A 15,214-nucleotide genomic window follows, 5' to 3' on the forward strand; every position below is an offset into this window, starting at 1 on the left:
ACCACCAACATGTCAGTTTCAGTGCATCGGAACTCGACAACGCTGTCATCGATGTGAAGGGCGTTGTACTAGGAGTAAGGTAGAATTTGAGGAGGCCGGAGGGACCAGACGTTCATAAAGGGTAGGGACTGTGTGATGTCGCTGTTGTATTTTTTCACAACGGGCGACGGAAATTAGACCCTCTGTGAGCGAGAACCTCTATGACCCTCTGTGTGCTACATGCACTGTCTTTCGTGGTGTTAAAGTAACACAGACAACTTCCTTGATTGAGAACTTTCCCAAGCAAGCACGCGCGATCGTGCTTTAGCGTCGCAGTGAGTTTCAGGAGCCAAAAATATCTCAAGGCGGCAATGCTAAAATTCATTTTACATTATCTGCTGCACAGAAATGGACAACTGCTGCGTCGGTTTGTTGGTCTGCGGTTCTTTATCAGTCTGCTAGTTACTTCAGCTCACTATGGGACTGTTCCTCCTGAGGATTGTTGCACGTGGTAGGGGCAAAGTTTCGCTCCGTCTGTTGTGGAATGTATCGGTGTTTAGGATCTGATCACATTTACTTGATGTTCGCACATTAAATAGTCGCACTTCTCTTGAGAAGCTTAGAATGAGCTACGGAGAGTCAAAATAGGTTGAAATACCGGTTTATTTGCTCAGATGAAACTCCGAAGAATTGGTGGTTGGGGATAACACGAAGGTTATAGCCTTGTGCGGACGACCAAGCTCGTCCGTGATATGTAAAGAATATCTAGAGGGTGTTAATTTATCCAGAAACCCGTGAAAGTTTGTCTACGTCATCCTAGGTGCGAGAATATGAAGTATAAGTCGGAGATTGAAGATGTATTCCACGAGTTCAGCTTATTGCTAGCGATAAAATCAAAATGGTGACACTTTAAAGGGTCTCTGGAAGTAGGTTTTATGGATTAAATAAGAAATTCGGAAAACAGTACACAAAAGTCATTAATGTAAATGGGTTATGCGGCCAGGTGGAAAAAAACATTGTGAACGTAACTTGACTAATAACTAAAGTTTCTGAATTACCTTTTTATTCGCTGCAGCTAGCGTGAATGCTTATTAAAATTTAGAGGCAGTGGCGTTCAAAGACTATTCTATTTTGCACAATTTTAGTGTCGCGCCTATTTCCTATATATATGCGCGTCTTAAATTTCAGTCGAAACCGTGTAATTACGCATGCGAGGTCACGGCGTTCGGAATAAAGCTCCTTCCTGGCGTGATGCTGCTGTTGCATATGACGCTTCGCCTGACTTAGTTACAGGTGATAGTTATAAACTTTCGCTCTTGGCCAGCAGTGTGAAATCGCTGCGCTTGTCCATATGCGAAATCTAAAGCGGCACCACGTCTTATCGCTGACTCTAGAAGCAATTGCTTAAATAAGCAGACTGCTGGCCCTGTGATTTTTCGGTTTTGCTCGCAAAGACGAAAATTTATCACCGTCACCTGCATTTTCACATTCTTGTCACGCGGAGCGTCGTAAGCACGAGCAGCGTCACACCAGGGAGGAGCCTCATGCTGAGTTCCACGGTCTCACATGCATAATTACACGGTTTGGGCTGAAATTTTAGGCGCATAACACGGGATACAGGCACGTTACTAAAATTATAAAAATATAAGAATCTTTGAATGCTAACAGAAAAGCCACCATCATTTATAGTGTCATTCATAATGGGCATTGCGGCGATAGTACTGGGCATGGCGGGAAGAATGAGGTTCATACTAGCGCGGACTGGCGATGGCGGCCTGCGACTTATAGTGCATACTCAAATCGGTCTCGTCTTGCCATAAGGTTTTCAATACAAACATGTAGGATAACTGCAGCCAATACAAACATGTAGGATAACTGCAGCGAATACAAATGTAATTGCACTTAATTACTCAGGTTACGGTTACAATTTCCCCAGGCTTTGTGTCCTCCTGGCAGCATAACGCATTTACGGTAATGACGTCTTTAGATTAAACAAAAAGGCCGCCACCGTCTGGAAAACGTTGAAGTAACGAGGGTTAGCTGTTTGGTTTATTAGATGAAGAACGCGCGGAAGAACGCACCGCTCGTCTCGAGAAACGGAATATAATAAATACCATTTGAAACGGGGTGGATTGTTACGCGTGCACGCACGCCGCCTAGCGGAATGATCGCCGCCTAGTGCCATCTATCAGAGAAGTTACGATGCACGTCTACCCATTGTCGAGCTGCACCCACTCAAGATACGTCCCAAACGAAATTTGCTTCGTTTGGGGGGTCGAGGCAGGCCTAAAATTCGGCTTGCGGTGCGATATGGTAACGCTTCAATTAGTAATTGCATGCATACAATGTTTACCTATTATTTAATTGTGGTTTTATTTCTATACCACAACTCATAGGGTTTTATTTCCCTACCATATTCTGTATAGAACTGTCCCCGGATGGATGCCCGTTGTTGTCGGAGTGAATGTATACATACATAGTAGAACGAATGTATACATGCATGGCGATCCCGCAACGGGACAGTTTTCCTACCCGTTTTAGGATTTTTTTGGTGAGAGGAGAAAGGAATGAGAGGGCACAACTAATTTTAATGACCGCCATGTTAGATTGGAGAAATCGAAACTATGCCGGCACTTTGTTCCCTGACATCATACTCACCTAGTTCCACCTCTATCCACAATATTGGATCGGGACGTTCTAATTGGCACGTGGCATTTGTTTCTACAATGCTATTGTAGATGGCGATAAAAGTCTAAATGAGAGATTCGCTGTTTTCTAGTTGCAGCCACATATAGTGCCTTGATCTTAGGGTGGTAGGAGACCTCACGAAATCTCGAAACGTGATGAGTATTTGCTACCGCAGACGGCGATGTGATCAAGGGTGTAGCAGACCTAACGAAATCTCGAAACGTGATAAGAGCTAACGCTCTCAAAATCCGTAAAGCATAATTTTGAACACCTAGTATACTGAGTTTAGTCACCCAATAGCTCATTACATTCCTCTTGCCCTCAGCGACGGTGTTTTGCCTTTATATGTGTAAAGAAATAAAGCAGGATGAATTTTTTTAGACGGCCTCGCAGGTAGTTTTAATTTCACATCAGCAACAACGCACCTGAGCAGTAGTTGTCTTGGAAGGTGACTTTCGCAATGCTTTCCCACGCCGTGATTACGAAACGTTGCAACGCACCTAGCAAGAAAAGCAAATAACGAACCTAAGTTTTTTGTTCTATAGCATTGCTTGATCAAAAATTTATCTACACGCGTATTGGATTGAGAAGGACCCAACTGTTCGTATGTCTCCGAATAAACTGGCATTCATCTGAAAGTTCCTTCGAACTTGAGGCTTCGGCGAAAATTGAACTACACCTCAAAGATACATGCACGTAGAAGTTCGACGTGAACAAAAAATTGCTGCGTAAGTAACAGGAATATAGAAAACAGAAGCGCCAATCGAGGATGCTAGATTTTCTCACTGAAACACCGTATGTTCGGAAGCGTTTCAGAGCCTTTAACTAATAGCGTCTGCCGGGGATAGAGGAAGTGGTGGTTTGCTGCGTCGATGGTTCGTACGCGCCATAGTCAGGCGACGCGTAGCCTGAAGTCGGGGACATCATCCCTTGTCCGGCATCTGTGGAAGCCCTGACGTTCGCGAACTGGCCAGCACCGTAAGGCGCCGCTTCTGTGTAACCTTCGTCTCCGCCCAGCGGGGGCAGACGCAGCCCGACGGTCTCGTCCCCGTCAGCGGGATAGTAGCCGGGATAGGGCGCCTGCTGCTGTCCGGCAAACTGGTCCTGACCTCCGTCGGCCGGTTGCCCGGGATAGGTGTAGCCTTCGCTGAAACTCTGTCCTTGCCTGCTGCCCCGGCCTTGAACTTGCTGGCTCGTGGTTTCGTGTTCGGTGGACAAGGTCTTCAGGGAGTCGAAGAAGGCGCGAACTTCGTCCTTGTTCTGCTGGCCCTTCTTGCTCTGCGGTTCTGCCGAGAAAAAAAGGCAGGTGCCCTAATGTCATTACTTCCTGACAGGAAGGAAATGGCGACTATCACGGGTCAAACGGTGACGGACCAGGTGACATCCCAACTTTCATAATGTCGGTTTGTTGCCTCGTTCAAATTCTCTTTAGGAATCAGCATCGTCTGTATCCAGGTAAAATTAACTGCTCGCAAAGGCTTCTTCAAGTAGTGTCAGTTGAGCTCTGAGCAGATTTTCATGTGTCAATTATGTCCCCAGCAAGCTTCTAAGCCCATTTCACACACTGTTTCGCTCTAGCGACATTTTTTGTTTCAGTCTTAAATTCACTCTGTTATAAACCGCCGAAATGGCTAAGTGATTATGGTGCTCGGCTGAGTACCTGAAAGACGCGGGCTCAATCCTGGCCGCGGCGGTCGTATTTTGATAGAGGCGAAGTGTTAAAAAGGCTCGTGTACTGCGCCAAGTAAGTGTATGCTATCAAACCCCAGGTGGTCGCTATTATGCACAACCTTCTGCTACGGTGTCTCTCATAGGCTTTGCCGCTTTGGGACGCTAAACCCCATAAAACAAAACCAAACTCTGTTCTTGTAAAAACACAACAGCTGCCTGTTCTTTGTAATACATGCTGGGGGAAAAGCAACGTTTGTACATGGAGTTATGCTAAGATTTTATGAAATCCCGTCTGTTTTAAAATGCACAATAGTTCCGTTCTGTTTTTTAGCACTAGTAATTTTCGATTTATACTGCGTAGCTTCCCTCGTTGTACTTAATCTTCCTTAATGGTTTTTCAGTCGCCAGAATTTCCATCACATGTTAGTACCGACAGGAATCAACTGTTACCTAGATTTTTTTAAATGAATATTCATGAAATCGGTGGCTAACATCACATTACTTTCCAAATTTACAATAATCTGTTCTATCTTCTTGACAATTTCTGGTTGTCCTGATGTGTCGTGGCAGTTGGCTCCGATAGGTGCACTCCTTCGCGAATTCCTATAGGTCACTGTACCTGTCTTACTCTGATGCTCTTTTGTCAAGACTTTGGAACAATAGTCTAGCTTTCGTTAAAATGATTTAATTTTTCTCTCGTACTTTGCCTGCTTCTTTTTAAGCATGACCGGATTCGAAGTGTTTTTTTAGCAGTAATGACTACCTCTACGCGGTCAAAAATTTTTTGAATGCAGTAGCATTACTGTTGCTATCTTTGCAAAAATAGCCAGCAACAACACCCTTGTGAACTTCATTTCTTCTACAACGGGCCCTTTCCCTATGTTCTCGCATCCAGCTGTCTGCACCAATCTTCTTACCACCGCCCCATCATTGTTCTGTAAGTGGGCTCACGTATATAAATGACTGAACACAAGGTAACAGTATTGCAGATATTTTTCATATGTAAAAGATTGAAAGTGTTCCAACACCACACGTCAAAACGTAGAAGTGCTGCAAGGGTTTTCCTAACCATTCTTGGTCAGTTTTCGCACGGTTCCGAAGCCTTAAAAAGAAACAAAAACACACCCTTGACATCGTGACTTCAGCCATGCAGATTATTTTAATTCTCGATGAAACGGCTTGCCATTTTCGTCGTTCAGAACAACGCCGCTCTAGGTTAGGTGCACTTCAAAACTGTTGTTCAGAAATGAATAAGAATTTGAGCTGTTAAATATAACTAAGACTGAGCAAAATCACTGCTTTACGAGAAAATTTTAGGAAAACACAGAGAAATGTAGGAAGATCGAAGGCAAAGCACCAACGTAACACTTACATCAGCATACCGACAAAAATATCCGGTCTTAGTCATGAAGGGCAATTAAACACTCGAGAGTCTAATAAAAGTGTCGCGGCGTCACGCTAAAAAGCATGTTCAGAGGCTGACCTGCAAATTCTGGAGGCGTTTAGGAGCAACTAGAAAGTATACTTTGGAAATGAACACGGCAGTATCCGCAACTTTTTCCCGCACTGTTGCACGCACTGACAAACAGATAAGCATAAAACGTGCGCATTGGGCATAACGGTATGCATGTCACCTCGAGGAACTTGAACTGGTTTGGTTTATGGGGGTTGAGAGCCACAAGGCGTCTCAGGCTATGAAGGACGCCATACTGAAAGGCTCCGGAAATTTCGACCACCTGGGGTTTGTAAGCGTGCACTGTCATTGCACAGTACACGGGCCTCTAGAATTTCGCCTCCATCGGAATTCGACCGCCGCGGCCGGGATCGAACCTGCGTCTTTAGGGTCAGCAGCCGAGCGCCATAACCGCTGAGCCACCACGGCGGCACTAAAAATGAAATAGCCTTCATACTATGCGCCCACCCTGGTGTCATGCAGGATGTGGAGGGCCTCGAAAAAGTGCGTTGTAGCGACCGCAGATTGGTAAGGTCTCGAATTAGCGTACATTTGAAGAGGGAACGGAAGAAACCAGTGACGTGGAAGCCTATTAACTTGTTAGCGATAAGAAGGAACTATAGAAGAAGTTCAGGAATTCGCTGCAGAACAGAGATTCGACTTTAACTGAGGAAGATGACCTTAATGTTTAAGTAATGAAAAATAATCTCACAGCTATCATTACTGAGTGCGCAGTAGAAGTACACACTTAGTCACGGCGCAGCGGCCTCTCCGCGACATTGTGAGCGTGTCGCAGCCCACAATGCCCGTTTGTGGGCAGGTCCGAAGGGTTACGGACTGGGCACGTGGAATCCGGCTCCAAAGTAGAACGGCGCATTGAAATTGAATACGCCAAAAATAAGCCGCACGGTCTCCTCTCGGCACGAAAGGCGTACCAACCAGCCGCGGACGCGTTGCTTTCCGATTCCGAAGAGCTCGGTGCCATGCCGGGGCATGCAGCTGGAAGAACCAAGCCTCGGTTTTTGGGAAGTCGTCCTTAGGCCCGAAGACGGCAATAGTGACAGAATTAGTAGCCCACTCGGGAGGCCAGTAAGCCCCGAAACTCGCAAAAACCCGACGGTTACTGCAGAGTAAAGGTTAGTAGAGCTGACAAAATCACAGAGAGACATCAAGCTCCTCAAAACCTCGACAGGCTAAGTAAAGCCTGCTTCGAATCCGGTTGATGAGGCCCGTGCGGATATATATTGTGTTAGCTTGAGATGCGGACTGCGGACACCAAATGAGACTCCAGGTCGTTGGAGTCAAATGGTACGAGTTTCACAGTCTATGTCAGGGGCGAACGCCGGTGGTGCGACGCAGCGAAAGCCGTGAAAAGGTACCCGCTGTGAGTGAAAACCTTGGAGTAAGAATGGGTGGTGTGAAAACTCTGCCATCTTAGTACTGTTGGACTCTCGTGGTGACGGAACCTGGCTTGGGGGAGGAGATCTCGGTCGAGCTCCTGTTAGATTACCCTATCTTGGACGGTCGGAGACACCGGCATACGTTCTCTGTGGTATGGAGGTACGCGTGGAGGCAGAGGGACGCACTATCGACTGAGATTTGAGTGCTCGCCCTCTCGGAGGCATGGGAAGAAGCTCAAAGGGATCAGAAATACGGTAAAATTCCGCTGTCCTCAATATATTTTAAATCCCATAACCCGACCATTATTCTCCTTTTACCATATCCCACCCTAACCTGCTACTTCCCAGGGGAGATCAGAGGAGTCTCCCCTGGCCGCTCCTCCGGCTGTGGGTCGCTTTAGTAGCCATTCGCACAATTTTTTTCTTTCCACCTTCGGGTGGAAAAATCTCGATTGCGCAAGGGCCACATCTTTTATATTACAATTTGGATTATACCCGCGATACATTTGTGGTGCGAGAGAGGCTTGCTTCTTGTTATTCACTTTAGCACCTTAATCTATGTCATGTATCGGCAGCATAACGGGGGAAGTTCACTTCTGTGCTGCTCTATCACTTGTTAAGCACCTGATTCATCTTGTCGTTACTCGCTCGCTCAGCATTCCTTTCAGACTTCCTTTAAGGCATGGACTAAATATATACAATCAATTTACTCAAACAAATAAAAGAATTGTGCTGCAGCAGACGCGCTCGGTCCATGTAAAAGACGACCCCTCAGCGCGAAATTCTCTTGGAGACCGAACGTCTGGCCGGGACTGTTTGAACGCAGCAGCTCCGTATGCACAGCACAGGCAAAAATCCGTCTTTCCAAATAAATTACTAAATAAAATACCAGCCTTTGGGCTGTGGTCGTCATTGTGCTTCATGCGAGCAACAAACCAAGATAGTATTTTTGTGCCTGGTTTGAACTTGACGCAAAGGTGAAATCGATAAAAGAGCAATTACAGAGACGGACACGGTGGTGCTGAAAATGGAATATTTTTGTTTACTGAGTTTACATTTGTTTTATCTTATCATTTCTCGCTGCACCAATGTAATTGTGCAGCTATGCCGGGTGTCTGCACAAAAGTTCATTATAAGCCAAGTGCGTTTAAAAACAAATGATGGGCGCAGATCGTATGACCGGTTTTCAAATCACATGCAACAGCTGCAGGCTCCTACAGAGGCGCACGTAAATGTGAAGCTACGGTTTATGGGTGTTTAACGTCCCAAAGTGACTCAGGCTATGAGAGACGCCTTAGTGAATGGCTCCGGAAATTTCGACCACGTGCGGTTCTTAAACGTGCACTGAAATCGCACCGTACACGGGCCTCTAGAATTCCGCCTCCACAGAAATTCGACCGCCGCGGCCGGGATCAAACCCGCGTCTTTCGGGTCAGCAGCCGAGCGCCATAACAACTCAGCCACCGCTGCGGCATAAGAGTGACGCTTCATTTGAACTGGCGTATCGCATCAGTGGTCCCTTTCCGAACATCCGAAAGCTCCTCATCTGAAACTTCGTGGAGCCACTTCTGCATGTCCACGGGGCGTTTCCCTTTTGCGGAGCTTATACTCTGATCATTCCGGTATATAACAGGATACCACACTTTGGCGAATGGCATTTGAATGACATGATAAAAAAGAAGAAATGGGTTGGGCAGGGCATGTAATGCGAAGGTGAGATAACCGATGGTCGTTAAGGGTTACGGACCGGATTCCAAGGAAGGGGAAGTGTAGCAGGGGCCGGCAGAAATTTTTGTGGGTAGACGAGATTAAGAAGTTTGCAGGAATAAGGGAGATATGGGAGTCACCTTTGACCTGCAGTAGGCGTTGTCAGGCTGACGACATAGAGGTTGACGTGACTTTTCGGTGCCTCGCGCTAATGTTATGAGAAGCCTGTACTATTAAAAAACTAAGTCCGAAATTCATCATAATTTTGTTGAATTCCTCAGGTTTGATGCAAACTCTTATTCTAAAGTAACACTGAGGGTCGGTTGAAGTTATACTGTGTCGACAGATTACTTGTTTGAGTGGAAGCTGGTTTAACTGAAAACGGAGCTTTTGTAAGCTACAAAAGGTTAGAAGATATAAAAGTATGGCCACCACCGGCTGGTTTCGCAAGCGAACTGCAGTGCGTCAAAGAAGTTTTGTCGCCGATGCCTGAGACAAGGCTACACACCCATTTAATTCCAAACGGTTATCACGGAGTCCTTTTGGTCTTGACGTCAAGAGTTTGAATGGAATGACGGAAGCAAAAATCTTCCTTTGGTAGGTAAATATTGTGAGGAGTAAATTATTTGTTCAGTTCCGGAAAAACCTCATCATAGCCAGAAAACTGCATAAATCGATTTTAGTAAAGAAAACAAGTTTTGTCTAGCCGTGCTCGATGTCCCATTAAAAAAAATGGCCGTGGTTTAGCTCTGGTTAAACCTGGAGTGACGCGATAGCTACAGCTGGCCGAGTGGAACTCGCTCAGTCGAATTGCAGTCATTCTTTCGTCGCTCCGTTTCACTGGGCGTTTGTTCTTCATCTCCGCCCCTGGACGTGGATTCACTCTTCCCCCTCTCCCTCCCCTCCCACTCGGTTTCTCCGGCGCGGCAGCTGCTCCGCACCACGTGACCAACAACCTGAGCAGCCACGGCGCCGCCACGGTGGCCACGGGGTGGCCACGCTGAAGGCGCGAAATGCTAGCGTAATGTAGCTATCGCTACAAAAACCTTTAGTAGAATTTCCTCGTGATACGAGACTCGCATCCTACTTTTTTTGTTCTGCAAGGGCGGCTGCTTCCTGGGCGGACTGGGATCCTCGTGGCGCTGCCCGTCGTCGAAGGCCGTCGTCGTCATGGAGGTTTCTTCGAAGAGGCCTTCCTCCGAGTCCCGTCGCACTGGGTGGACGTGGTGCACTTTGTCGTCCTCGAAGCTGCCCTCCTCGAAGCTCTCGGACAGGTCGGCCGGGAAAAGTGGCTCGTGACCAAACGTCCCGCTGCCCGTCGGCGCCGAGGCGGCGGCGCTCTGGTCGCGCAGGTTCTCGGCCGCCGCCTTCCGGTCAAGCGTGGGAAGAGGAACGCCCCGCTCGTCCACAGGGGGAGGCGCGCGCGGTACGAACGCCTGTTCCTGCTGCCGGTTGCCGACGAGGAGGGGGCCGCTCAGCTGGGGACTTGTCACACGGGGGTCAACCTCCCGAGTCAATCTGCGAAAGCGCCGGTGCCACGTGACTGTTAGAGCAGCCAGCTTAGCCCCATGAAAGCCTAATCTTAAAGGTCAAGATCACACAGGAAAAAGCCGCCGCGGTGGCTGAGTGGTTATGGCGCTCGGCTGCCGGCCCGAAAGACGTGGGTTCGATCCCGGCCGCGGCGGTCGAATTTCGATGGAGGCGAAATTCTAGAGGCCCGTGTGCTGTGCGATGTCAGTGCACGTAAAAGAACCCCAGGTGGTCGAAATTTCCGGAGTCCATCACTACGGCGTCCCTCATAGCCTGAGTCGCTTTGGGACGTTAAACCACCATAAACCATCACGCAGGGAAAAAAAAACAGAGCCGCTACCAGGCATAAACTTCAATGTCGGAACTAATTCGGATCTTTTTACGTCTAAAATATTCCGGAAGCGTTGAACAAAAATGCAAAATAGAATTACGAGGAAAGGTATGGGGCTTAACGCCCAAAACTGACTCATGCTATGAGGAACGCCGTTGTGAAGGCTCCGTATAAATTTGACCCCATGGTGTTCTGTAACGTGCATCGACATTGCACAGTACACGGGTCTCTATAGCATTTCGCCTCCATCGAAATTCGTGGGCGGTATGGCACCAGTGTTTTTCGGGTCAGCAGCCGAGCAGCATAACCACTGAGCCACCGTGGCGGCTATGACGAAAGGAAAGGCGTAGTAACTATCTCACACTGGGGGGGGGGGGGGGGGGTATCTCAACAGCGTCGTCAGGGAAAAGAATGAAGGAGACAGTAGAAGAAGGAAGAGGCTTGGCGGTAGAGGGCTCTGAATTAATTTCGGTCACCTAGGGTTCTTTAAATGACATCGCACAGCTCACTGCCACCTTTTGCATTTCGCCTTTAGGAAAACGTGGCTGCCTCGGCCGGGGTACAAGAAGGCATAAGAGAAAACAGACAGACGTTGCTGATATTTTAGACTCATTAGACAGGCAAATATTTCGCAAGTTTAGTTCCATTATTAATGTTTTCGCGTTCCTGCCCCTGCCCCTGCACACGCGTGTCTTTCATGGAACCTATGAAAAACACTCAGCAATCACATTAGCAAGCACGGCTGCGTTCCCCTTGCACAAAGAAGCCCCTCGCAGATTTATTGGAGCATTATCTTCCCTCTCGCTTCCTTTAACGCACTTCAGAAAACAGACATGGAACCTTACTGTCTGTGTACAGTAACTGTCAGCGCCACATATTCGGGCCATGGGGGGGGGGGGGGGGGGGTGTTAGGGCGGAGTTTGAAGGTATTGTGCTTACGCGATATGGTTGACGGCGCAGCCGGTGTGGGAAGACCCTCACAGGGATATCCTTATTTTCTGCTTTTAACTGTACGTAGCCTACGCGGCGTTTTGTGACTCGCATCGTTCAGATTTCTGAGAGGTCGCCGCAATGCGCACTTAGATGGGTTTTGCATCGTCTACTGTTGCACAGAGCAGTGCCACAAAATTTTCCAGTATCACTGAAGTCTAAGTACACTTGCAATGACACATTTAACTCTAGAGTTCATTAGTATATGACAGTTATGAATAGTTTAGTAAATCAGTACAATTAGAAATGGCTTGTAAACGTGCCTAACGTACGGAAGAAAGTCCTTTGATTCATGAAAGAGTACGATTAGCTATAAAACAGCTGCATTCCCTTTGCCCCCTCACAATGAAAATTCCCCCCCCCCCCTTTCAAAGATAAAAACAAGATCCTGAACGAGCCAAAAGAAAAAAACTGGAGGCGAACCTTAAGCTCCACCTTAAGGTTATTAGAAGATAGCGTTAATGTGTTAATGCCAATATGTGGGGAACTTGTCGTTCTTTACTTTACATTCATAGATCGCTAGGAGTCCTCATACCACGCCTGGATCAGTGGTGCAGCGGTTAAGCGATGCGGCACTGCCCCGGCAGGTGGCTCTTTCAAGCACAGCCACGGGTGGGGCTTGCGAGGCCGAAGTTGCTCTTTCCGAGCCACCTCTCGCGACCATTTATTTAAATGGCACCTGCCATGGGGAAAAGTCTCCTCACAATCCGCTGAAAGTTTTGATATCGTCACACGGTCACGTGACTGATTTGGCAGGCTTCACATTACACCGGGCTATGAGCCTTCAATTGGTCGATGACGCCGACGCTGAAAAATTTTGTCCGACATGGATTACCAACTCTCTCGCGTTAAAAACAGCTGCCATATGAAACGACAGTTTTTATACTCACAGTCGTGGAAGGAATACCAGTTCGTCTGTAAAGCTGCTGATCTTCGTTTCAGAGTGACGAGCTATTAAAGAATTGAGAAACCGCGGATGTTTTCCTCAAGAGAGCACGCAGGTACGATGTGGGAACACCGAATTGCGAGCACTAAAGGCTGCCAGCCTATTTTTCTCTAAAGTTGAAAACGAAACATTTTCAGATAGAAATAGAAGCTTGTTTAATTCAGAAACTAACATTGAAACCATTTTCAAGTCGATCAAAGTGGACCCTCAGCCTGAGCGAAGGCTCAGATACTCACACGTTGGTTTAATTATCAAGGACATGCACTCTCCCAGAAGAGGCAAATGCGCTCTTAGGAGCCGCAGTTGCCGTTCCAAAAGTTCATAGGCAGTGAGATATAAGCGGGATTACAAATGAAGTAAGTTGTTCCGCTTGCCAAGGTGATGAATGGTGACTACAATTGCCTATTGCTCTGCTTGTATGACATCTTGGGATATGATATCAACGTCGTAATCGCGGCCGAAGCTTTTTCCAGCCCAGTGATCGTGAAGCAAACTGTGCAGTTTTTTTTCACTTTGCAAATTAGAAGATGATCTAATCATAGTTTCTGCTACAGGCTACATATCTGTACTTTGAGAAGTAAATGCTTCGCCATCAAGGATGTATGCGCCCCCTTGTTTGAGGAGAGCTAGCTCCCCTCACATCTCTGCTACTTTTTACCGGCGGTAGTTAAAATACTGCATTCATGGCTAAATGTCGGGCGTGTAATGACTCGATATATATCTTCAGTGCGATAGCTTTAGGAAGGCCATGAAGGCGGAAACCGTCCGGCCTCGACGCCTGTAAACTGTGGCAGGTGGCGTTAAGGGGATTTTCCTCTTTCCATCTGGCATATGGAAACCGTCCTCCGCGCCTCTGGCCCCGTCACTCTCTCCTTCATTTTTAGCGAAAAGGAGGGATACGCCGGGCGAAGAATGACTCAGAAAAAAAGAAAATTACTAAGAAGAAAATGATTCAGGGAACAACAGGCCTGCGTGCAAAATATACAGGCTCCTGAAAAACTCTCTCTACAAAAAATGAAGTTTGCGTGAGGCATTCCTTCTCTCATTGCTAGTTAAGAGCAACGTTGGCTTCACAAGCTTATTCGGTGGCTGCGTTTGAAACAGACACCTGCCAGTGCAGTGGCTTATCGCTTAAGCGCTGCGCTGGTGCACCAGTTGTGGTATGAGGACTTGCCGCGATCTATCAATGTGACACATGTGACATATTTGTAGTAGTTGCATTGGTCGGAATTTAAATAGAATCATAAATGGAGTAGATTGAGAAATGAAAGACGAAGGGCTCAGAATTGAAACAGAATCAGAATAGGGATAGATCGGAGAGTGGAAGAAGAATGATAATAGATTTTCTGCGCATCAAAACTCAATTTATCTTCTCTAAACGTTTTATCTGTTTACTGACTCCACGACATTTTTACTCCTCTGATTCCGAGTGATCTGGCTTTTTTGTACTTTCTGTGGTATCATGGAGGGCATCAAGCGAAATTTGCCAGCTTAGAGAACGGTTCAGAATGCTTTTTGTAGCGATAGCTACACTACGCTAGCCATTTCGCGAGGTCAGCGTGGCTGCGCGCTGAGCTGTGGCACGACCGCTCCGCTGTGCGCATCCGCAGAGTGACATCGTAGCCCGCAGCTGGTGTGCGCGCCGCGCGCTTCGCCGCTGCGCCGATGGCGGAGCAGACGCCACCCGCCTCGTCAGTTGTGCGCATGCGCAGAGTGACGTCAGGACACGCAGCTGGTGTGCGCGCCGCACGCCTACATTACGCTAGCATTTCGAGCCTTCAGCGTGCCGGCGCCGTGGCCACCGTGGCAGCTGCCGGTGGTGCGGCGCGCCGGCGAAACCTAGTGGGGGAGGAGTGGAGAGGAGGAGAGGGAGAGAGAGTGAATCCTCATCCAGGGACGCAGATGAAGAAGGAACGCCCAGCGAAACGCAGCGGCGAAAGACTGACTTTGCAATTAAACTGAGCAAGTCCCACTCGGTCAACTGTACTTATCGCGTTGCTCCAGGTTTAAACAGAGCTAAACCACAGCCATTTTTTTCTAAATTTCCAAAGGCAAAGAAGTATGAGATGGCCAGATCAAGCGCGCACTCCCTTTGTACTGGTTTTTTAAAAATTCTGTAAGTCTCACCAGTGGTAGTGCAGCGGCTGCCTAAAGAGAAATTCTGCACTTCCGATGCGTTTGAACCCTGAATGCAGATTTGGGCAACAGCTAAAGGTTTAATTCAGCTCGCGCTGCAGAGGGCTCACATGTGTGTCGGATCCGGGAAGAGGAAGAGCCAGGGATGCTTGACGACTACGCCCATCGTTGCTCGCAGCGTGGTCACCGGTTCGAGCAACAGGCGCACCAGGTTCCGGTACTGGTGCGTGCACTCGAGGTATCGAGGGAAGCGAATCACGCGATTCATCTGAAGGCGAACCTGAAAAGAGAGCGCCCATTTCTCCAGTGGTTAAGGCATGCGTCAATTCTGCGCGACACTCACCAATAGGCGTTTTCGTGATGAGCGACGATTTGGTGTCGAG

The 15,214-nt window shown here is 47.7% G+C and overlaps 1 protein-coding gene across 1 annotated transcript in view; it reads right to left on the bottom strand.

Annotated features, from left to right (window-relative positions):
• Positions 1-3,059: 3,059 nt before the first annotated feature.
• Positions 3,060-15,214, bottom strand: part of LOC144119059 (uncharacterized) — a 37,398-nt gene continuing 25,243 nt past the window's right edge. Inside the window, exons 5-7 of the mRNA XM_077651785.1 lie at positions 14,942-15,111; positions 9,986-10,416; positions 3,060-3,953 (exon numbers count right to left, since the gene is read on the bottom strand). Coding sequence (XP_077507911.1) covers positions 3,493-3,953; positions 9,986-10,416; positions 14,942-15,111 — 1,062 coding nt within the window. The 3' untranslated portion in view covers positions 3,060-3,492. The remainder of the gene's footprint in view (positions 3,954-9,985; positions 10,417-14,941; positions 15,112-15,214) is intronic.

The sequence above is a fragment of the Amblyomma americanum genome, chromosome 2, assembly GCF_052857255.1.
Source record: "Amblyomma americanum isolate KBUSLIRL-KWMA chromosome 2, ASM5285725v1, whole genome shotgun sequence".
In the NCBI taxonomy this organism is placed as follows: Eukaryota; Metazoa; Arthropoda; class Arachnida; order Ixodida; family Ixodidae; genus Amblyomma; species Amblyomma americanum.